Here is a 24,998-nt window from a genome sequence, read left to right as displayed (position 1 = left end):
TAATGTAACACTGATCCAGGAGTGAACATGGGATTAAACCTAATGCTGTACAAGATTGTGCACATTTTACCTACTTCCTTAGAGGGGAATAAAAAAAAAATGCACAAGCATTCTTCTAAACCGAAAGCTTTTCAACATTGAATATGACAGGAGGAACTGCTGACGCTGTAGAGCGAGAGAGCTGGTGTTTACACTCACGCGCAATAAAGGAGTGGCGTTAGTGTTTACACTGCGAGCAGCAGCGCCGGAATGGTGACCTCATACGCGTCACAACGCGCGCGCGCCTCAAAGGCGTGTTCTGACACATCGTCTCTCTCTCTCTCTCTCTCTGTCTCTCATTTCCTGACGGTGTAGAGGGGGCGGAGCTGGACGGACACTACGGTCCAGGTGACCCATAAGTCCGGGCTCAGGCGGCTCTCTCCTCTCAGTAGGTGTCTACAGCTCGACAATGGCAGGCGTCCGCTTTCTAACATGGCTCGTCCTGGTCTCCGTGTCACCCGTGCTGTCAGGTAGGACACTGGACACCAGCTTACTGTAACTCCTCACACAATGCCTGATTCACTTACCTGCTGCTGTTTTATACCTGGGTTATTTATTGCACCGGGACAGGATATTTACACTGGCTGGATCAGTGAATGTTGATGTAGAGTTCCCGGGCTGTAGGGACTGTAACATTCGGCGCTTCTAAACTCAACACTCGCGCGTCCAAAGTCTATAAAAGCTGCTGCACGAGTGGAGCAGCGCACGCGCCGGCGCGCTCGTGCGCACGCACACTTCTTGGTCAACTTTACCATTTCCTCCACATACAGTACAGTACAGTACAGCACACTGATCATCAGACTGACCTCCGTATTTTCCAAGTATGTTCCAAGTACTTGTGTGCGTCTAACCTTCCCAACCGTCCGGTAAATAAAGATACAATATAAATTAATTAATTTATAAATTAATTAATTAATAAATAAAATGACATACACATGCACCTGAGGTCACACTAGAGACAGGATCATGAAAACGTGTTTAAGATCTGTTGCTGTATGTTATGTTCTGTTGTGCATGATGGGTTGTGTTTATATTATATTATATTATATTATATTATATTATATTATATTATATTATATTATATTATATTTAGTGTTGTGTTTATGTCATATTGTGTTGTGTTTGTTGTGTTGTGTTATAGCGTGTTGTGTTATGTTATATTACCGTATTTTGTATTGTGTTTGCTGTGTTGTGTTACATTACATCATGTTATGTTATGTTGCGGTGTGTTATGTTATGTTATGTTATGTTATGTTATGTACTGTTTGGTTACCCTTTGTTTTGTTTTTTTAACACTCGATATATTTGTATTGTAATTTTATCCTGACATTGGCGCGGCCTAAACAGGCTTCATGGTTGTCATTTTTGTTTTGTTTTTTGCTTCTTGGTTGCAATTTTCTTTGTTTTTTTTCCTTTCTTCCTTTTTAAATTACTGATTTAAAAAAAAAAAAATTTATTGCCTATATTACCATGTTGCCGATTGGTAGAAATGTCAGCATGATTTTGTAACCTTTCCTCAGACAGTTATAATGCTGATTATAAGTCTTGTAAGGGAAGTTTTCCTGCTGATCCCATATCTCTGATTCACTGTGGTGTGACTACAGGTAGAAGGGTGTGTCACTTTGTAATAATTTAGTAATGTCACATGAGAGGGAGCTGTTGTGCTGATTATCACAGCCGTGCTAATATTCAGTAAACAGGAGCACCTCAAGTGTGATGTCGCTTTGCTACAACGGTTCAGTACAAACACTATTTATTCTTAACAGATTATGATTTGGTTGTTTATTTAATCAGTTATGTTGTTTCACCAACACTTATCCTTACACGACTGGTGGAGCTGGTGGAACTGGTGGAACAATCTAACGCATCACACACTTGTGATGCATGATAAGTGACACTGTATACTGTATACTGTATAGTTTATTGTTGCAGTACTATTATGCTCTATATCACCACTGAGGACTAACTGCTGTATAATAATCATTAATTGTATTTACACCTCATTTAAGGAACAGAATGTAAAACAGCCTGGTGACCAAACTAGAAGCGCACTTTGATGCTTAAGCTTATGTTACAGCTCCCTGTTGGTCCTGGTTTGTAATTTAACCTTCATAATCTGACCAGAGACTTGTGACTGAATAGAGGAAAAAAGTCCCAAGACAGGATGTATGGATAGCTTCAGTCACAAATGAAGCAATCATTTGGTCTTGCATGCAGATTGCTTTGATTGTAAGGTAGCAAACCTAAAACCCTGTTCTCCACATGTTACCACCCAGATGAGGATGGGTTCCCTGTTGAGTCTGGCTTCTCTCAAGGTTTCTTTCTATAGCCATCTCAGGGAAATTATCCTTGTCGCCGTCGCTATCGGCTTGCTCATCGGGGCAGTCTGATTATTTCGATTCATACACAGTCACATTTCATACAAACTTCCATAATTTTGTAAAATTTTTGTAAATTGTGTAAAGCTGCTTTGCGACAATGACGATTGTTAAAAGCGCTATACAAATTGAATTATCCTTTGGGTTCATTTGGTCTATCATGTGATTATAAAAGCTTATGTGGAAAAGCATAAAAATCAGTTCCTCTTTTAAATCCATTACAGCACAATCTAGGTCCAGATAAACCGACTGTGTCTGGTTTATGATTGCGTGTTTACATGTTCCTGTTTTCTTAAGGAAATGCTTCAAGACACATGAATCGACAGCTTCATCATAAAAAAAAAATAATCGTAGGGGATTAGTGATTTACCCAACTCAAAATTATATATATTTTTTTACTTGTATTTTTTTCACCTTTCTTCTGGCCAGTAGAAATTAAACACTAACGCCAGCGCTACTTATAAACGGATGTAGCTTAGGGTAAAACTGCCGAACTGCTCCTCAAACTGCCAAAATCCCCAAAGTCTCAGTCATGCAAATGAAACTGCTCAGATCCAGTGACGGTAACACACTGCTAAGTATTAACTTCCTAAATGAACAACAGAGCCAAAGGGCTTATTTTACTTATTCCAGAAAAAATATGTTAAACATCCTTAACCTCTCATTTAATCCTGGTAACTCAGAAACACATAGAAATGCTTAAAGCAGTACACAAAGGCGATATAATACGCTGCTCTTATGACAGTAGATATAGATTCCCTACATTTATATTGTGCGTACACAGAAACTCTTAAAATGTCCTTCCGTAGTCTGTCATGCCTTAATAATTACATCAATTCATATTAAAAGTCATAAAGGACTGATTTTAACTTATCGTGAAACATTAGGGGGTCATTGTTGAGTCACATACACCCTAAAGCACAGGAGTAAGTTATCTTTCATCAAATTAGGTATTTAGTAACTCACTGCAATAATTATGCCCTCCAAAAGTAATAGCACTCCGAATGTCATGCAACATCTGGTAAAACATAGTACCCACCGGGAAATGTTTCTAAACAATGAATAAGCTGCTGTGTAACATTTGCTTAAAATGAGGCACTGTGCAACATTCTCACAGTAAAAAATGAGGCATTGAGGAACAGTTAATATCAAACTCGGGTTAGGTCTAATTCAGCTGAACAGGATCATGGAACAGTGCATATCATGGACTTTATTCAGCAGGAAGACAGTTAGTTTTTTGGTTGTTTGCAAAACACAGGCAATGGGAGTGGCTAATATCCTCCTAGGTGACATCATATCTCACTGAGTGACATCAGCATCTGGGGCTTTTTAGAGGTCTTAACATGCTCAGAAGGCACACAGGTTGTGTGGTGTGCCCGGGTGGCGAAGGCACAGGTGCTTGGGCCCGCTCACTGTTGCTTGCAACTAACTTGAAATAGTAGATATTTATTCTATATTTAGGATAATTTTACTTGCTAACTTGTCATTTTTGCAGTAAACCTTTCCCCTAACAAAGCACTCTAACACTAGGAGACAATCTTCCTACAAAAATGAACCATTAAATCAATTTTTTTCACAAAATGTAGCCAGACAGCCCCCCAAAAACTTTTTGACAGCAACTTTCAATTATGTTTCATTTTTATTCCCGCTGTTAGTATATCAACGGTTACGCTACTTGCAATAAAAAAAAAATTCTCACACACAAATGCACATGTTGTTAATTATTTTTTAATTTTTTTTCAACACAGGTTGTTTTACACTAGACGGGGTCCAGGTCTACGAAGTAGTCAAGCCAATCCAACTGCATGCCCTTCATAAGCGAGATTTAGAGGTAAGAATTAGAGCCAGCATCCTTTCAGTCCTTGCATGTGTCTACTACTTAGTTGATGCAAATATTTCCTCAAATCTCAGGCCAGACCTGCAACGGTGAGATATGCCATGGCTCTGGGCGGAAAACCTGTCGAAATGCATCTGCAGAGAAATGAGTAAGACTGATCTTTTTATTTTACCCCATATATCATCTAGAAACACTGGCTAATCAGCCATACAGTTCCAGAACCTGCAAACTCAAAGCACACAGAGACGGGAATCGAACCCGGACCCTGGAGGTGCAAGGCGACAGTGCTCCTTTAGTGAACTCTCTTGTAAATTTTATTCATACTGAATATGGCTTCATGCCAACATAACTGCCTGGGTCAACATAGTAAATATTGAAAAAAATGGAATTTAAGAAATATCCTAAATATTTCTTAAACCTGATGCTACAGTAAATGATTTATTGGTTGGAAATTATCTTCATTACTTCTTCATTAGTACTAACTTTAGATAAACACGACTCTCAAATAAAATTCGATACATCAATAAATGAATAATTGTTCCGCTGACTATCTGTTAAATAAGTTCGGAGTGGTGCAGCTGACATCCTTAACCAGAAAGCAATGTCAGGTCATATTCTGATTTGTATAGATATATGATATATGATATATGATCCTGTACGCTGTAAATGGTTCATCTCTACGAAATCTTACTGATCCTTCGAAACCTGTCTCAAGCACCTTCCAGTTGAATCAAAAATTGTCTATTTTTGCCTCAAAACTATGAAAAAGTGTTTAGAATGCAGGTTCTGTTCAATCCCGATTAAACACCTACCTGATTTGTCAATACCTGTTGATTGTCGGCTTGTTATCAGGTTTATAGTTATTATTATAATTTGTGTTGGGTTTTGCAGTGACTTTTTAACCGGAGACTACACAGAAACGTATTACGCAGACGACGGGACTCCTGTGACAACCAAACCCCAGGAGCTGGTAGGTGCCCTGCAGCAGGACTCCTTAATTTAACTTAATATTTATCTCAATCCATGCTTATGCCCTGCTAATGAGCACCTTCTGTATGCATCCAAATATTTTAGGATCTCTGCTACTATCATGGGAAGATCGTGAACGAAAGCAATTCAGTGGTTAGCCTGAGCACATGTGACGGGCTGCGGTGCGTCTCATTTACTGGAAAAAAAAAATTGTGAATGTATTTTTGACATTTTGTTCTAATCTTTTGTATATTGCATTAAAGAGGGTATTTCCAAATGGCAGAACAGAGGTATCTTATCGAGCCTTTGTCCGAGGACGGTGATCATGCAGTGTTCAAGTATGAGGAAGTGACCAATACTCCAGCTGTGTGTGGCGTCACAAATACCACCTGGGAGGATGCTGTGCTTCCCCCTTCCACCAGAATGTTCAAATCACGCTCTTTTGTAAGCCTGCTAAGCTCTTGGTCCTTTCCTAATTCTTTTAATTTTTTATCAGTTTTAACCAAGGACAAAACCTGAATGCCTGACTCTTTTTCTACTGACGGTGTATAAGTGCAACTGGAAATGTTTCACCACTCATTCAAAGGGCTTCAGTATTAATCTTCAATTAGCAGAAGAAAGTCTGATGGAGCCTCAGAATGCTTGCGTAGCTCTTTACACAATCCATACCTGGAAGTGGCTACTGCATTGCAAAAATGCTGATGGAAATAAATAAAATTGATGGATATGGTCAACCACAGTGCCGTATAAAAACTCGGGACTAAATAAAAGGAAGTTCGGTTACAAAAGACAAACATGGTAGTAATAGACTCTCTCTAGAACATGCTAATAGTCTTGGGAGAATTACTATGGCTCTTGTGATTTAATACATTTTTGGAATTGCCAAACATCTTCTAACAAGTTATTTTTTCGGGTTTACTGTAGTTGCTTTCAGGGTTTCCGAATCTGCACCACAATACAGTAGCATGGCCACTGAAAGAGCTTAACAGCACAACAAACTTCTCTTAATCTTCCTATTCCACCAGCATTTATTTGTGCTTCCCACTTTTGGTACAGTACAATCATGGCACAAGTACATGGTGTATCATCCTGCACTTCTGGTTTGAGTCATTCCTCAGATAAAACCTATAAAATGTGGTCTAACTTGGTGCCTAATGGCAGTTAGTTCCCATTTAGTGTCACACGGCAAAATGTTAAACCACAGTCCTCTCGTTAATGTCAAAAAACATTGTGAAGCTCAAAAGGAAGTGGCTGGTGCCTCTAGTGTAAATATAATAATTTTTTCAGTTATCCGCTAGACAAACAAGCAATTTGTCCCATGCTAGTGTGAGTGTAAAGTGTGGGAGGGAAGGGCTTTTAGGCTTGAATGGCAGGACACAGGAAATCCTTTTCATTTTCATTTTATCTACTTGTTATTGAAATGGCGCCATAGTGGAGCTCTAATGGAGCAGGTAGTGTAGGGCCGCTGCCTCACAGCTCCAGGTCCCCAGTGTAATCCAGAGCTCACGTTGCTGTCTGTATGGAGTTCCAACTTCTCTGGTTTCCTATGACCTCCCCAAAACACACCGGTAGGATGACTAGCGCTTACTGAAGATGAATGTATGAATAAATTATTAGGTCCTTTACAGTACATAAGTGGTGAAACATTACAGTACATGAAGTTTCATTCAGGATCAAGTGAACCTGCACTAGATTTGACCTAATGCTGGTTGAAAAAAATAACCCGTTTACCTTCTTATGAAAGACCGTTCTGCTTTTTCTTTTTCCTCTTTGTTAGGGGCCAACATTGCTCCAGCAACAAAAGTACAATGAAATCATTCTTGTGGCTGACAACAGAATGGTACGTAAGAGGTAGAAACATGAGCCCTGCTTTGTTTCCAAGATTTTGCTAATGCTGGTGCTTATGAGCTTGATAAAGGTCATTTAAAACAATGTCTATATACAATTAACCTCATGTGATGACTTAGCAAACTCGTGATCACAAAATAGTGCCTATTCAAGCTCATGTAATATCAATTTAATCTCTGTGCATAGACGTTCCTATGACTAACCATACGGTTGATCTCTGCGTCCGTAGTTCAAGAAGATGAACAGTGATGTCAACAGTGTGAGAAAGAGGATCTTCGAGATGGTCAACTTCGTTAATGCTGTGAGTCACAGATCTTGGTTGTCTCGTATGAGCTGGCGCACTTGCTATAAAAGACTGATGTGACAAAATATTTCGGCAAAGAATTCGGGGTGGAATTTTTTAAGACTTGTTTGGAAAATGCCTAAAATAGGGGCATATTACAACAGTGAAAAAAAAAACAGTGCTTTGATTGAGCTTCGTGGTCAGGTGGAATGTATGAATCTTACTGTAACCTTTTAAAATTTAAGGTCACAGGTGGTCGTGTAAGCATTTCACTACATATCGTACTGTGTATGACTGTGCATGTAATAAATAAAATTTGATTTGATTTTATTTGAACCTTATGGCACTTTCAGTGTGCATTTCTGAACAACTTCAATAGAACTTAAAAAAAAATCTATAGGAGAACTTTAAGAACCTCACTATTTTAGTTCCACTTTTATTTGGATAGTGCTTTAATAAATTCAGTAGACCTTCAGATAATCCTTTTATTTATATAAATGATAGTGTCATTTATAAGTGACTTTTCTCGTTTAATTATACACCAGAGTAATAAAACATTGGTGAAACTTAACTCGTTTAGTCACTATTTTGTCCTGTAGAGCTCCCTGGGAACTTTGCCCTTTTATGGAACTTGGTGTGTAGGACTAACTTTAAATTAGCTTCGACCTGACTACGTACAGTAATTTATGATCGATTGGGCTTTTTCAGTAAGATACCTGAGTATGAGTCAGTAGGACTGAGTCAACGTTAAAAACATTTGTTAATCTGTTGGGAATTTTCTGTTTGGTTTGGTTATCGACTGTTAAACAACTATATTTAAGCCAAGAAATAAATAGAACCATTTCTAAATCTCTTCTTAAAATTCTTGTATGACTTAAGTCTATAACCATATGCAAAGTCTCCCAAACTTGATAGCTGCTTGAGTAGTTACTATAATGTTGTTCTATAACTTCTGTAAATCTGTAACTGCTTGTGTGTCTGTTGTCAGGTGTATAAAGAGGTGAACACTTTTATTGCTCTGATCAGTCTTGAAGTGTGGACAGACGCGGACAAGATTGTAGTGACGGCCCCGGCTGGCGAGACGCTGGATAAGTTTACCTCGTGGAGGAACAGTGTCCTAATGAAAAACATGAAGCATGACAACGCTCATCTGATCACGTCAGTGTTAATCTATGAAACGTTATTGATTGACAGAAGCGAAGCTTTTCATTGTTAGTACACACTACCATTGCAGAGCCAGTAGTTCTTTCTAATTTTTCTCATTTAATGAAAAAAGCTCAAAAGATACAGTATCAGTAAAAAATCAAATGCATAAACTCAAACATGTCGCAAAACTTCCTGTTGCAGGTTTCAGGTTGTTTTAAATTGACTGAATAATCATGCATAAAAAAATTGTTATGTAATTATTATAGATATTGTATTTATATTATTATTCTATAAAATAAAACGATTGTGTTACATCTTAGTGGGATTGACTTTGAAGGTACGACAGTGGGACTGGCGTTCATTGGCACTCTGTGTACGGGTCATTCCACCGGCGTCATCCAGGTACTGAAAAGCCTTGTTGCCATCATCTGATTTCACAAGTGCAGGAGATGTTTAGACCATCGTGTCTTTGCTAATTTCCTTTCGAAACATCCTGTATGATCCTGCCATGGTGATAACATCCAATGTTGTAATAAAGTCCAACTGAATCACTCTTCCAGTAGAGCAATTCATGTAATATAAGTAATATTTTGCCATTTACGAATTTGAAAAAATGTGGTAAGTATAAGCAGTATATGTTGTTTTGCCCATGTATGGTTGACATATAACTTTGACATTTGTATGGCATACATCCATCATCATATCGAAATCAGTAATATATGTGTTTAACATACTGTTTATGTAAAATATTTAAAATTCTTTCTCCGTATTACATTTCTGTAAGGAATCTAAAACATAATGCTATTATGTGTGACATCTGAGGATGAAAACTAACGCCGGTCCTCTGTTGGCTCCCTCAGGATCATAATCCACGTGTCATAGCTGTTGCTGCCACCTTGGCACATGAGATGGGACATAACCTGGGAATGAACCATGACACTAGCTCGTGTGTTTGCACCCAGTCCAGCTGCATCATGACTGCTGCTCTCACGTAAATAAATAAATCAATATTTATTATTATTATTATTATTATTATTATTATTATTATTATTATTATTATAGTAACTATTATTATTAAGTATATTTAAATTATTACAGTAATATTTCTAATTCAGTACTGAGGATCCTTAACCCACGAAACACAATCCTCAATGCACAGTAAATAATTTTACAAAATACTGTATAGTTTATTTCAATCAAAAAAAAAAAAAATTGGTCTACAATTTAACCTAATATAATATAAGATACTGCACTTTTTAGGCTCCGAAGTTGCGTCTCTGGGAAACACTTATTGGTTCTTTGTTCAATCCTTCGGCACAATTAGAAAGGTTGCAACCTACTGTACAACATTTCTATTACTGTACTGTACATTTCTAATAAGCTTAAACCTATTTATACAAAAAAAAAAGCATTAAGGATTTATGGATTCTTTTTTGTAGATCTTTTTATACTTGATTTTGTGAATATAATACCAAAGAAACTGACTGATCATAGCCCTTAACGTTTATGTTTATTCAAGAAGGGTTTCAAACTCCAGTACAACTTTGAACAATGAGGTGTGAGCTGAGAACTTAACCTTAATTTGGAGACAATGTGTTCCCACATGCGTATTCAAGCTGGAAATTATTTAGAAATTCTTTTTCAACGAGGTGACAAAAGATCATTCTTCCACGCCACTTCCTGCATTTACTTGTATTTCACACTGTCCTTGAAGATTGTGTGCTTGTACCAGGACAACCCACGTCAGACAAACTTACATTTCTAAACATCTTCAGAACAATGACTACAATAGCAACAGCGATTTCTCCAAAGCCAAAGCTAATTTGTGTAAAACTTCATGCATGCTAAGCAAGGTATGCGCAAGAACGGTTTGTAGATTTTATCTTAACAGGTATCCATGGAAGCCAAGGTATTTGCTTGTAGGGACATGACTTGATGTTTAGGCTGGGATTTTCTAAAAAAAAAAAAAAAAAAGAAAAAACTATTTTTTTAACATCATGTAAACAATTCTGGTTTCACTGAAGAGGCAACTACCAAATCTGGAACCTTGTTATAGGCAGAATTAGAATCTTAGCGCAAGTTCTGCTAATTTCAAGCATATTTCTATTTATTTCAAATTTCTATCTAATAAAGAAAGTAAAAGGGGGCCAGGGATAGCTCAGTGGTTAAGGCATTGGACTACGGTTCGGAAGATCTCAGGTTCAAACCCCACACCCACCAAGTTGCCACTGTTAAGCCCTTGAGCAAGGCCCTCAGATGTATGAGATAATAATGTAAGTCGCTCTGGATAAGAGGGTCTGCCAAATGCCTAAATGTAAAAAAAAAAAAACAATCAAGTATAAACACAATGCACGTGAATAGACCTTTCCCTCCTCTTTATATTCCTGTCATTTGCAGCTACAACATCCCCGAGCTCTTCAGTAGCTGCAGCATCAGCAGCTATGAGCAGTTCCTGAACTCGCGTAACCCTGAGTGTCTTTTCAACAAACCGCAAGCCAAAGACCTGGTCCAACCTTCGGTTTGTGGCAATGGCTTTAAGGAGACTGGAGAGGAGTGTGACTGTGGATCTGTGACGGTAAAACAGAACTCGTTTATAATACATTTATTGTCATTGTTGATCATTTATGATTTATGAGAGCAGTGGATGTTTTTTTTATTAATGCACTTGTTCTAATACAATAATGTTTCTATAGCAATTCTGTTGCTCATTCTCTGGAACTAATATGGTGGACGGACCATGTAATCTAAATCTAATAATTAACAGTTTGCAAAGTTTTAACTTTGTAAATGTGAAGCAAGGTGAAGCTTTATAGCGGAGGTTTATATATTTATGTATGTTTTAACAGGAAATTCTTCAGAATGGTGTTCCATGTTTCTTGGTAACATGGCTCGCGTGTTTTGTCAGTTTGTTTAATTTTCTGTATCAACTACAAGAGAGAAAGGAAAAAGGGATGCTAATGAATGATGCTAAAACCAACTTTGATCTTCAAGTTGGTTGTTGTGTCAATAAAATGTTAGCCAAATTTTTACAACTTACGAAGCACCTAGACGTTACCATTTGCTTGGGATGTTGTAAACACACGTAGCAATAAAGCGCAGAATATGCATGCTATTAAAACAAATCAGACACTTATGTGTGGGCAAGTTTAAAACTGCATTCCTCCAGGGTGAAAAAATAGCTTCTCTGACTGACAATTGCTTTGAACAAGATCAGGCCCATCTCAGACGCTTCGGTTTCTAGCTGGAACTCAGCTTAAAAATCAGACAGCTCACGGTGTGCTGAGTAAGTGCGTAAAACTTCAGGGATGGTCAGCACTGCTGAAATGACTAAACTGAAGGATGGTGTATGCTAAGCATGCAAATAGCATGCTCAGGCATGTGGAACATTTTTTTTTACATTTTAACATTAGTATAATTTTAGTGTTTATTGTGATGGTTGCATTTTATTCCATGCACTACATACATTACAGGCATTACATAAGGATGCACACGTTGTAGGCAACAACCGTTTGCTGAAGCGCTTACTTTACAGAAATGTAACTGATGCTAACAATGCAAACTGATGCACCCAATGATGCAAGCTTTTTACTTTATAACAGAGCATGAAATAAATGAATCTGAAGGTTGTGCACACAGCCGCCAAGACAGACATTATGACCAACTGCTGCTTAAAGGATCCAAGTTTCTTTTCAGTGTCCATGTACAATAAGCTGAGGCTTATTTGGCTTTGCACAAACAATTTATTTTAGACTGTCCGAATTTCCCATGGGGTAAGAGGTTGTAGCGTGTTGGCTGTTCTTTTCTCTGAAAGAATGCAAACATTGGATGGTCTATGTGTTTCTTTGCATGGGCAATACACATTTACCTTCAGACAGTGTGGTCATGCTGGAAAAGGACCCTGGGTACAGTAAGTAGAAGGCTGAAAAAAAATGCAACTTATTCAGCTTTCTTTTTTATATGACTGATTAGGATTTTTTTTTATTTCTAAAAAATTAGTTATTTTATCTTAAATAGATATGTATAGAATGTAACACCCAATTCTCATGCATTATCTCATGTAACATTACCAGTCCAGGTTTGGACACACCTTCTTAATCCATGGTTGTTCCTTAATTTGTATTTCTTTCTACACTGTAAAACAATGCTGAAGGCATCCAGAATCTACAATAATCTTCTTTTGAACAGTTGATATTGAGACGTATCTGCTACTTATGATCTATAAATCCTTCATAACGGCTTTAATCTGATGTGCTGGTTGTTAATTGGTGATTTCTCAGGCTGGTGACCCTAAATCAACTTCTCCTCTGCAGCAGAGGTGAGTTTTGGTCTTGCTCTCCTGGGAAGGTCTTCATGAGAGACAGGTTCATCATGGTGCTTGATGGGTTTTGGAAATGCACTCGACACAATACTGTTCTTGCAGGAACTGTTCCAGAACAGCTGAGCTTCATGTCTTAAAGCAACACTGACTGTTGCTGTAACTTAATTACCTAATTCCATATGTATAATTTCATAGTTTTGAAAAAAAAATCCAGTATTGTTCTAGACAGTAGAAAATATATAAGATATAATAATATACTGTATAAGATGTACTTGTGTCCAAACTTTTGACTGGTACTGTGTACTGTATACATTTTCCTATACATGTTAATCTTCTGTGCATTTTTGTAGGCTACATTTTTGCATTTTTGAAAAACATAATTGGGAGTTTCCATCCACCTCAAGCTTTGATGTGTTGATGATCTGCTTACCATGGTTGTGACAAGTGGCTATTTCATTTCCCATAATTTTTCTGTCAGCTTAAACCAATTCGGCCATTCTCCATTGATCTATAAGGTCTGCTGGATGTTGCTGGAATGTCGTAACACCTTAGTGCATGACCCCTACAGACCATTATGTGTAGTAAATGATCGTTTTTTAAACACTAATTATACTTTTTTTTATTACTAATACTTTATAAACAGGTTCTTACTAGTAAAATTTGATAGGGCATGCTTTAAATCTGTTCTTATTCATTTTAGATAAGAAAAATACAGTTCAACTGGTTAGTCTAGCTTGAATAGCTCAGGTTACTATCTGACTCACCAGACAAGCTTATTAGAGTGTTATTACATTTGTTCATTTAAGCAGACAAATGTAAAAGGCCCAACAATAGGAGCTTGATAGTTTATTACATGTTGTCTCCAAATCCAAGTGTATATGTGTGTTTGTGTGTGCAGGAGTGCAAAAACCCGTGCTGCAATGCCACCTCATGTAAACTTACGGCGGGATCCATGTGTGCCGATGGAGAGTGCTGTAATGACTGTAAGGTAAGAATATTAACCAAAGCCGTGTGAAAAATACTGTTAGTGTGTTTTAAACCAGCATACTGCCACTTAGCGAGGGGTGTGAGGTTGTATAAACCAATTTTTCCCCCAGCTCTCTGATTTGTACTCTCTGATTTAACCCCCTGGGTAATAGTCATAACTAAAATGTGTTGTGTTTTATAATATTTGACAGAATTATTAAATGAAACTTTAGATCCTTATTATAATATGTTAATAATATGTGTAGATTTTCAGAACAGAATTCAAAAATAGTGTGTAGGTTTAGGGGGAAACACTTAAAAGCTTAACACACCATGGGGAGTATTTCATGGTGAATAATTTCGCAGAGTCCAAGTCACAGCCACAGTCATGTGGCTTCAAGACTTGTGGCAACAAGTCATTTGTTAGGCGAATGTTGCCTGTATGTTCTGGGAGTAAATGGCCACCCATCATGGCGGGGAGTGCCCTACCAGTCTTGAGCAGGGAGTGTTCTACCAGTCTTGGCAGGGAATAGCCTACCCGTCTGAGCAGGGAATAGCCTACCCGTCTTGGTGGGAAATGACCTATGCCTTTTGGCAGAGAATGGCCCACCCATATTTGCAGGAAATGTCCTACCAATCATAGCAGGAAATGCTCTACCAGTCTTAGCTACCTGTTTCGAGCTGGAATTGGTAACTTGTCCTAAGAGAAGTATCCTATGTATTGCCTACCTGTTTAGGAAGGGAATAGACCACTGTCTTGGGCTGCATTGTAAAAAGTGTCCTGGGCAGGACTAGTCTACCTGTATTGGAATGAAACTAGTTACTTGTAGAGGTGGGTGGGGTACTGTAGAACTACATCTGGCGAGCAGACGTACGGCTTGTTCTTCTTGACGTCGTAGCTGTAGCCTGCGAGCGCCTTCTTTAGCATGTACATATACAGTACATGGGAATTGGATAACTGTCAAGGCAAATAATTAGCAACCAACAATTAGGGGAACTTGCTATGCAATAATTGGCTTTCTGTCTTGGGAGGAAATTGGCTATGCCACCTGGGCAAAAATTAGCTACCTGTCTTGTGCTGGAATTATTTACTTTTCAAATCATTACAAAATCACGTCATAAAATCCTTTGTTTATTCACAATGAGCAGATTGTGGATGACCATCGAATCTGTCGTGCCAAGCGTGATGAGTGTGACCTTCCTGAATATTGCACGGGTGATTCGAGCTTATGCCCTGAGGATGACTTTGCTGTAAATGGTCTTCCATGCAACAACGACAATGGCTATTGCTACAACGGGCAGTGCCCGCAACGGGAAAACCAGTGCATCAAAATGTGGGGGTCAAGTAAGTAGTTTGCTTATTACAAAGCATAGCAAATTAAGAAGATTATGATATTTTTGCTCCATGTTATAGTTTTATCCTTTCTTAGGTGCTGTGGTAGGAGGGGATTTCTGCTACAATCAGAACACAAGGGGAATATACTATGCTTACTGTACACGGCCTGCCAACGACCAGTATATAGGATGCCAGAAACAGTGAGTGCAAGAAGCATATGTTTACACTCTTGCATGTTTGCTAGTTTTAACAGATTTAATAAAAGAATCTCTGCCCCACATTTGCTTAACCTGGTTAAATTTTGTCCTAAAAAGCTCACGCCTGCAAACATTTGTGCTTCTAGAGATATCAAGTGTGGAAAGCTTTTTTGTGAACAAGGCCAGGGCAACCCAAACTATGGCCGGTTGGTCCAGTTCAACTCCTGCAAAGCTACTTTCTACGGTGACCGTGACAGTGACTTTGGCCAAGTGGACACTGGGACAAAATGCGATGATGAGAAGGTAACAATAGAAAAACCTCAAATATATGGAGTCATTGATTGTTATCGGTTGTAACAATGTTTTATAAAAGATCTATGGAAGACATACCACGGCTAAACATTATACTGTTTGATAAGTCCACACTTCCAAAAGTTTAAATGCAATTCAGCAATTTTTTTAATCTATTCTTGGTAAGCGGTTAAAAAGTGACAGATTTTTTTAATGTTAAAAATTTTTTTGAAACAATGTTTTTGAAAACATGATGTAAGTCACAAAAATATAAAGATTTTAATAATGAACATTTCCTTTTACCCATTTCTGTGTACCAGGTGTGTAGCCAGAATCAGTGCGTGAGCTTAGAAGTCGCCTACATGGCAACCAACTGCTCAGACAAATGCCTAGGCCATGGGGTAAGTTTGGTCAAATATGTGATAACGTACATACATAAAAAAAAAAGATACTGTTATAATAAGAATAAATGTGTGTCCTACAGGTTTGTAATCACAAGCGAGAATGCAGCTGTGACCCCGGGTGGCTGCCACCCAACTGCAACAAGACCAGTGATGGTATGTCCTACATTTTATAATATAAATAGTGTCCTTGAAAACAAAGCTGAAATGGATAAACCTATACCCTTTGTCCTATTTTAGATAAAAAGGGACAAACAGGCATGCGTATTGCCATCGCCTTGATAGTCTGTATCGTGGTGGTGGCCATTTTAATTGGGCTGGGTATAGGATTTGTGAAACACAGAAATAGTTGTCTACGTCAGACAGGGTGAGTAGGAATCTGTCCAAACCATAAATTTACATAAATGTATTTGTATGTGTCTATATGTATCTAAATGATAGTCGTCATCTTCCACTAGTGCGCAGGTCGTAGTGACCAACAGGGCAGACAATATGTACTCAAACCAACCAAGAGCGCCCTTTCCTCATCAGCTCCAATCCACGGTAGTGTGTAACATCTCACTTTAATTTTTATTATGCACCCTAGCATTTAGGCAAAATATGATTGTGATGCATAAGTATGTATTTGCATGTTTAATTTTAGGCAATCCGTCCAAAAGGCCCTCCACCACCCCCTCCAACTAAGCCATCTGCTCCACCCTTGATCCTGCACACTGACTTCAGAGCGGCACAAAAGGTACAAGGCAGTTCGTTAATGATTTCCATGATTAAAACAGGTGTCACTAAGCTATTAACTTGATAAACATCTAACATGTGGAAATATGCTTAACATAAGTTGTTGACTTTTGGTTGTAAGATAAGCACCTGAAGAACCTTCATTCTTCCTTTCCAGGCTCTTCGACCAGTTCCACCTCCACCGAGGGTGTAAAAAAGAAAAGAAAAGAAATCAACCCAACTTGAGATGGTTATACGGAACAAATCCAGCACTAGAGTATGATTTGGGTGTGGTTTCCACCAGACCATAACTACCGAAAATAACTGATTGAGCAAAGTGATTGGCCAATACCCCGGAGTTCTGCCTTTTACCAGAAATATCTGGTTTACACATGACCTAAATCTTGTAGTGCATGGAAGATGTCCAAATGGGACTTAGTTGCACCCTCTAGAGGCCAACACAGGAAGTATGGATCCTTCCACAAATCCGTTACTGAAATCTGACACCTTGCACCTTGGTTCTACACCCAATAGCTGGAAAATTAGCAAAACTAATGATTGTTTTTCAAGGACTGATTGTGTTCGAGGAATATTTTGGAGGAATTTTGCCTGTAATCCTGGTTTCACGCCGTACAACTGTTTGCGTCAAATTTCACACCAAGTCCAACAACAACCAAGTGTTACTATTTTGGGCACCCCAGCATTCGATTATTAGTTACAAGCAGGTGTTCTATCTGTCTTTTTTTTTTTGGAGACTATTTAATGTGTAATAATTAATATTTCAGGAGCTCCAAGAATCCCACTGCAAAAAAATCTCACCCATGGCAAGCATGTGATAAACCAAAAGAAAGAGGATAACATCTCTCCACTGGGAAACCATTTTTTAATAGGTCTCTGTTTTAAGTTTCATGTGCCTTCACTGCAGTCCTTTTGGAACGTTTGTGGATGAAACCCCTGGAGCTGAATAAGGTTTTGACACGGCATGTCCAGGGTCAATCGCCCATCATTTTCTGATACTTTTACTCAGGGCAAACAAAACCACTTTTAATAGCACAGTAACTTCAATCAAATTGTTTCTTGTAAATACTTTATAAACAAATTATTTATTTTCCTACTAGAGTGCCATGACTGTGAATAGGAGTCACTGGAGATATACTGTTATAAAACACTGTACATGTGCAACAAATGAGGCTGTATTCAATAATCTTTTTTTTTTTTACCAATTTATTTAAAAAAGAAAATGTAGCAGTAACTAAAGTGTTTACTGAATAAAACATTTATATTTGCTGCCTAATGATATTAATACTTTCTAAATAAAATGTATATTTTATATTAAAAAGCCATTTCTAAGCATTCTACTTTTCTATTCTCAGCTGTAATATGACTGCTTTTGGATTTACCACTATAACGTCAAGCCAAAATGCCGGTCACAAATCTGGGAACTAAGTATGGGTAATAAATAAATCCATTTCTTGTTTGGCTGGCTTGATGATTCTGACCAGATTCATTCTCAAAGAGGATGATAAAGCTCTTAACATTACACTGTCCTTTCAGCAGGGGTACTGGGGTCAGGTGACTGGGGTGCTTGAACATTTGTTGAGCAAAATAGCATTATAAGATGTTCAACAACACCCAAGCAGTGTCAAAGTAAAATAAATTTAAAAAATAAAAAAAATATATATATTTTTTTTAAACATTGATGCACAATGTTTGTTTTTTGTTTTTTTTTTAATTCCATTACAGAAAACATATAAATAACATTATGAAAGAATTGGAAAAATGGTACTCATTAAAAAACTAAATAAAGAAAAACACTAAAATTATTATTTGTTGCTGGGGTGCATATAGTTTTGCTGAACTCCACATTTAAAAAATATTAAGTAAAATATGTTAAGCATATAGAATACAAGCACTTAGGCCGAAAAAATGATTTCTTAAAAGAAAATAATAAAAAAAATGGGGTGCCTAAATTTTTTCCTTAGGTGCTACATATTATATATATGTTCTGAATGAAATGTCAATCACCGAAGCACCAAGTGTGTCAAAGTGATGATACAAAAGTACTAAAAAATTAAAGACAATTTTAATGGTTTATGTTTTTTTTATAAATTGTTTTATTTTAAGCACAATTTAAATTATATTCACTTCAAATGATGAAAACCCAGTTTAAACCCAGAACAAAATGAAACAAACCAAATATGATAACACTTACACAGTGTAACACATTTTATTTCTCTTTTTTTCTCTCTTCAGTGGAACATCTAGATAAAATCAAGAATAAACTGATGCCGCCACCTTATAAATATTTGAGCAAAGTTACCGCTCATCCTTTAATGACCTGTTGTCGTTGTGTGCAATATGTCCTTCACAACGTGACTCATTTCCCTCATCTACTTTAAAAACAGATTCTCTACATTGCACGTATCACGAGTGAAATCAGGGCCACTGAGACTCGGGCCCTGACGCTTTAATCTGTATAGTTCGGGTAAAGCAGTGCACAGGTCTATCATTTCCTTCATAAAAAAGCGAGGTGTAAGCAAAGAAAAAACTAAACAAAACCAATAAGTTACATACTGTAGTGGCATGGCTGCTCTGGACTTATAAGTGGATGTGCGTGAATCTTTAAAGGGCCACGAAGTGAACCCTGAGGTACTCCACCGCAATTCATATATTTACTTTCTTTCCTTGTTAAGAATTAAAATTAAAAGCTGCGATTAAAACCCAAAGCTGCTTCATTATGCACCGGTGGAGAATTGAGGGCATTCCTTAAGCAAACAAAGGCGCTACTAACTAAGAGTTAGAAAGCCGCTGCTCAGACAAGGTACCATTTCTGAACAACAAGGTGCACACCACACCCTGACATTATCTCTGCCAGCATCATGTGTGTGTGCCCTGCGATAGATTGGCACCCTGTCCAGGGTGTACTCTGCCTCGTGCCCTAAGCCTCCCAGGATAGGCTTCAGGTTCCCGCGACCCTGAATACAGGATAAAGCGGTATAGAAAATGACTGAGTGAGTGTGTTCCCGCCCACAGCCATTTTTTTTCCGTCTGTTTGCTTGTTTGTTGTAAACCTGAAAAGTAGTATCTAATCGTATGTTATACCGTACAAATGTACTGACAAACATCTACAGTATATAGTTCTAGGACGCGTTAGAATTTAGATTTTGCTGATTTCTATATATAAACCAAATAATCAAAAAGGGGAACTAATCCGGGTTTTAACTCCAGCTGGAATTTTCCCTCATGTTTTTTTTTTTTTAATCTACAAAGCCGTTTCCTTCATTCAGACACAAGAGGTACACAGCTTTTCAGAAATTCATGTAGCAAAGTTAAAAAGTTCACTATAAAAGCTGACGATACTCCGATAAAAGCTAGACAACATCTCCAAGCTTGAATAAAATCACACGGTTTCCCATCAGACACTTGGGAACATGGAGGTATAGTGTGCTGATTGGCGCGCCCCTGCTTAAAGACCGTTCTGGTAAATCGGATCAAATTCAAAACATACACAATTCTCTTCAGTACAGCACGAAAGCAGGTATCACAAATATGTGAATATTTTAAGATACAGTACCATCAACGTTAATTAAGTATATAATATCTCAAAAAAATCCTCCAGGATATATACTGTATATATTATCCCTGTGAAGAATAAACGCTTGGGAGCATTTCCCATTTCTCCTTCGATTTACAAACGTTTTCCAGAATTACAATCAACAAACACGTATAAAATATCACAATCTTTGAAAGCAAGTGTTAAAGAGAGGACACGGTTAGGCTCGACACCGCACGGCGAGCCTTGTGTAGAGTTAAAAACGAACCGGCTTTCTTAAAGTTTTACACAAACACACAAGATTGTAACTGCTTACTACCCCACAATGTAAAATACTTCAAGGAAAGGTTTTGGCTCTGGGGATACTCCTATATATATTTTTTTCTCCTTAAAGGGACGCCTCAGCCATGGTCAATGTTTAGCACAGTCCACTTGGTTACAAAGCTTCACCCAATGCAAAGCCATCCAAACATGTCTTATCTGCAATCTTTGGTTTTGGGCTTTACTTTCCAATAACACAATATGGAACACGACAGGTACTTCCTTTAATACATAGCAAAACAATTAGAGTTTTTATATTAATACATAGAAACAATCGTGTTACTTAAAATCTTATGCCGTAAAGACGTTGTCATCAATCTATGTTTTGTAGCTTCGTAGTTAAAAACATAGTTCGTTTGTGGTCAAGTGTGGGTGAAAAGAATTAATATTAAAATTTGTAAACTGTTAATTAAACAGAACCCGGCTTGATTTTAAGATGACTTTATCAGTTTGGACTCCCATGACCTCTGGTCAAGCAACTGTAAACATGAGACACTTTGAAAGCCGTCATCGTTTCCACCCTTTCTACATGACCAAGGTAAAAAAAAATAATTATAAAAAGAAAAGGTATTTGGGGTTAAACAGGCGACCCTGTAAATGTCTCGCCCCTGGGGGGGATGGGGGAACGGAAAGAGATCCGGAGGCGTCTCGAAGACTCGTCCATGGTTGAAAACACTGCTAGCACGTACACATAATATTCAATACATGTCGTTTGAACAATGAAATCTCGTAGTGGTGAGTGAATTGTCCTCACTCTCTGGACTCATGTCAGGAGTCCTGGCTTCTCCGATACGATAGGAGGTGTCCTGTTTTTTTTCTCTACAGTAAAGCTTAACAGAGAGAGATTGAACACTGTGACGGAGAAGGAGGTGGAGCGCAGCGTTCCTTACACCGTCACGTCTGTGCCGTTCTTTTCCGTCACGAGCGTGCCTGGACCGCGCTGGCCGTCCTTCCGTGGCGGCATTCGCTCATTTATCCGGTCGAGGCCACGCGCCTCCTCGAAGTTGCGGATCTTCCGTGTCGGGGAGAAGCCTTGGATAGCTGAAAGGAGGAAGGGGACAAACGACAAGAAAGATGTTTAAGACGCGTCCTGCATAATTAAAGAAGGAGATATCGCTGCATGATGTACTGACAATGTTCCAATACTGATATCTGACAAACCTTTTGTAACGGCTGCAGTATTATTCAGCTAGAATTCGACAGTTCCTGACATTTTCTAAACGTTCATAAAATGTTTGTAACTTTATAGCAGTAGCTAGGACACATTAACATGTTAAAAACATTAACTACTAGATAAGAGCATTGTATAACCTCAAAAAACTAATTTGACTTCATCAACTACCTGTTTTAAAAGGAGCATGCAACAACAGCTTACACAAAGCACAAAAACAAAGCAGCATGGTGGACACATCACTTAATTAACTTATTAGCATTTCTTAGCAAGTTAAACCTTCAGTGCCACCCAGTGCTATGTTTTATAGATCATATTAGCGAGTAGGCCTGCATGATTGTGAATTAATAAAGTTAATATAAATTTATTTTATTATAAACATATATGTAAATAAGTCTAACTTATAATTAATATAACTTAAATAATATATTAACTTTAAGTATTTGTAATAAAAAGGTCTACTTTGCAAAAGTTTATAATTAGCATGGACAGGAATGACCAGCTGATACAAAACAGCGCTTCACTTTTTCCACATTTTGCTATGTTACAGCCTTATTTCAAAATGGATTTAATTCATTATTTTCCTTAAGATTCTACAAACAATACACCATAAGGACAACGTGAAAAAAAGTTTGTTTAAAACCTTTGCAAATTTATCACATATACATACAGTAAGTATTCACGGCCAGACTGAAGGCACATGACAGGCGTTTTTTTTTTTTGTAGCAACTTGGGCATCAATTATATCCTCAAGTCTTTCTGAGCATGATGCTACAAGATGTTTTTTCTTCTGGAAGGTTCATCTCTCTCCACAAAGAAACACTGAAGCTCTTTCAAACTAACCATCGGGTTCCTGGTCACATCCTTGACTAATGCCCTTCTCCCCCAATCCCTCAGTTTGGCCAGGTGGTCCACTGCAGGAGGAGTCCTGGTGGTTCCTAACTTCTTCCATTTACTGATGATGGAGGCCACTGTGCTTATCTGGACCTTCAACGCTCCAGAAATTTACCTTTCCCCAGATCTGTGGCTCGATACTGTCTTGGAGGTCGACAGACAAATCCTCTGACTTCATGGCTTGGTTTGTGCTCTGACATGCACAGTTAACTGTTGGACTGTATATAGACAGGTGTGTTTCTTTTGAAATCATGACCGATCAACTGTATTCACTACAGATGGACTCCAATCTGGTTCTCTAAACATCTCAAAAATGATCAGTGGGAAGAGGATGCACCTGAGCTCATTTATTGAGTGTCATGGCAAAGGCTGTGTATACTTAGGTACATGAGATTTTTTGTTTAATGTTTTTTGTTTTTAATAAATTTTTAAAGATTTCAAACAAACTTCTTTCACGTTGTTGTAATGGTATATTGTTTGTAGAATTTTGAGGAAAATAATGAATTTAATCCATCCTGAAATTTGGCTGTAACATAGCAAAATGTGAAAAAAGTAAAGCGCTGTAAATACTTTCCGGATGCGCTGTATTATCGCGGTGCCAATTTGATTTGTATTACGATTTGTATTTTATAAATATCCCGATTCAATAATATATTTTTTTTTTCAATTTTGTTATAATCTCAAACAAACCTAGTAAATTATTTTCTCCTACCACACAGGATGTGCTGCCAATATCTGAATCGTTTTTGAGTTTTAGGAGACAGTGAGTTGATCCCCAAATTTCCAAACAAAAGAAGTGTGATTAAATTTAATTTGTTTATTATTTCGTGTCTGCCTTTCAAAAATTAAACAAAACGAAGATCATTGTTGCTGCTTGACCTAGGTTACAGATCTGTCAACTCTGATCAGAGTTGTTATCAGAGTGCAAATCTTAGAAAACAGAAAGATTCTTGCACAGCCAGCAGGAAGTCCATGCCCTATTTCTGTGAAAATAATAATGAATTGATAAATAAATAAAAAATACTCTGGACTACAGCTGAGAAGAATGATATGCAGTCCAATATAAAAAGGAGATGTAAACGAGTGGCTTCAATCTTCACTCACACACAGACACACACACAGACACACACAGACAGTTTGCGCAAGCAGAAAGAAGCTCGATGAGTCAGGAGCTTCCTGCTGCGGCACTCTTAACACTCCGTGTCTGCAGTGTGTGTGATATGGGTGATAAGTGTGTGCATGTTCTGGTGGATTGCTGACGTAACGAGATTACGGGCTGAAAATAACCAGCGCAGAGAGGACGCCGCACTTCGACCAATCCGCGCGCAGCGTGGGAATTAGCTGGCTCGAGCAGGCGGTTGCATATGGTGAATAAGTCTGAAGAGGATGTAAAAGAGAGCCAAACACTCCCTCCATCTCAGTACTGTCCTAACACACCAAAGTCATTTCCTGTAATGTAAATCCCACATTCCCGACTGGGTAAAGACGAACTGACTAAGAGGGCTAGGCAATGTTTATACTGTGAAGTCACAATACAGATTTAATTTTTTTCTGAAAATTTCATACTATAACTGGTTTTCTTTAATTAGAATAATCATCTGATCATAGCAGGTATCACTCACTCATCGTCTATAACGCTTTATTCTGTATTGACGGTTGCGGGGGGCCTGGAGGCACAAGGCGGGGTACACCCTGGACAGACTGACAATCCCTCGCAGGGCACACACACACTCACTCACACACTACGGGTACTTTCTGAAGATCTAATCTGCAAATCTTTGGACTGTGGGAGAAAACCGAAGAACCCGGAGGAAACCCATCAAGCACAGGGAGGAACATGCAAAGTGCAAGGCTACAGTGCTTACCACTACATTACCATGCCACCCTGTAGCAGGTATCAGTATTGGGCAAATACAATGCAATACAGTCCCCCCGTGATTCAATAGCTTGTACATCAACCTTCAGCAGCAATGGGGTTAAGGTCCCGCCAGAGCATTCTAAGTGGGTTGAGGTCTGGACTTTGACTAGGCCAATCCAAAACCTTGAATCTTTTTATTTTTCAGCCATACTGATGTAGAGTTACTGGTCTGCTTCAGATCATTGTCCTCTCGCGCTTCTGTGTTCATTTTAGACAGAGGAGACTTTCTCCTGACAACCCTTCCACACAAGCTGTACTTGTTCAGTCTTCTTCTAATTGTGCTGTCATGGACTTGAACATTTAACATGCTCAGTCAGGCCTGTAGGGTCTGAGATGTAGCTCGTTGTTTTTTTTTATTATTATTATTTCTCTGAGCATTGTACAGTCTGACTTTGGGGTGAATGTGCTGGGACGTCTA

At 38.2% G+C, this 24,998-nt stretch overlaps 2 protein-coding genes across 4 annotated transcripts in view; one reads left to right on the top strand and one right to left on the bottom strand.

Moving 5' to 3' along the window:
- Positions 1 to 349: 349 nt before the first annotated feature.
- Positions 350 to 18,066, top strand: LOC128509811 (zinc metalloproteinase-disintegrin-like batroxstatin-1). Its single transcript, XM_053481657.1, has 22 exons — positions 350 to 509; positions 4,166 to 4,248; positions 4,329 to 4,402; positions 5,146 to 5,224; positions 5,329 to 5,405; positions 5,487 to 5,667; positions 7,001 to 7,063; positions 7,301 to 7,372; positions 8,343 to 8,512; positions 8,821 to 8,902; positions 9,361 to 9,491; positions 10,898 to 11,075; positions 13,717 to 13,806; positions 14,934 to 15,129; positions 15,215 to 15,320; positions 15,464 to 15,620; positions 15,929 to 16,009; positions 16,093 to 16,165; positions 16,250 to 16,376; positions 16,468 to 16,552; positions 16,653 to 16,745; positions 16,902 to 18,066. Exons 1-22 carry the CDS (start codon positions 449 to 451, stop codon positions 16,935 to 16,937), a joined length of 2,295 nt encoding a protein of 764 aa, XP_053337632.1. The 5' UTR covers positions 350 to 448; the 3' UTR covers positions 16,938 to 18,066.
- Positions 18,067 to 18,852: 786 nt separating this feature from the next.
- Positions 18,853 to 24,998, bottom strand: part of ppp3cca (protein phosphatase 3, catalytic subunit, gamma isozyme, a) — a 28,699-nt gene continuing 22,553 nt past the window's right edge. For all 3 annotated transcript variants that reach the window (XM_053481066.1, XM_053481067.1, XM_053481068.1), the window contains one exon: positions 18,853 to 21,638. In XM_053481066.1, the coding sequence (XP_053337041.1) occupies positions 21,484 to 21,638 (155 nt within the window). In that variant the 3' untranslated portion in view covers positions 18,853 to 21,483. The remainder of the gene's footprint in view (positions 21,639 to 24,998) is intronic.

The sequence above is a fragment of the Clarias gariepinus genome, chromosome 21 (genome assembly GCF_024256425.1).
Source record: "Clarias gariepinus isolate MV-2021 ecotype Netherlands chromosome 21, CGAR_prim_01v2, whole genome shotgun sequence".
NCBI classification, from domain to species: Eukaryota; Metazoa; Chordata; class Actinopteri; order Siluriformes; family Clariidae; genus Clarias; species Clarias gariepinus.
Note: the sequence above shows the minus strand (reverse complement) of the source record. Positions and strands in the feature narration are given on the sequence as shown.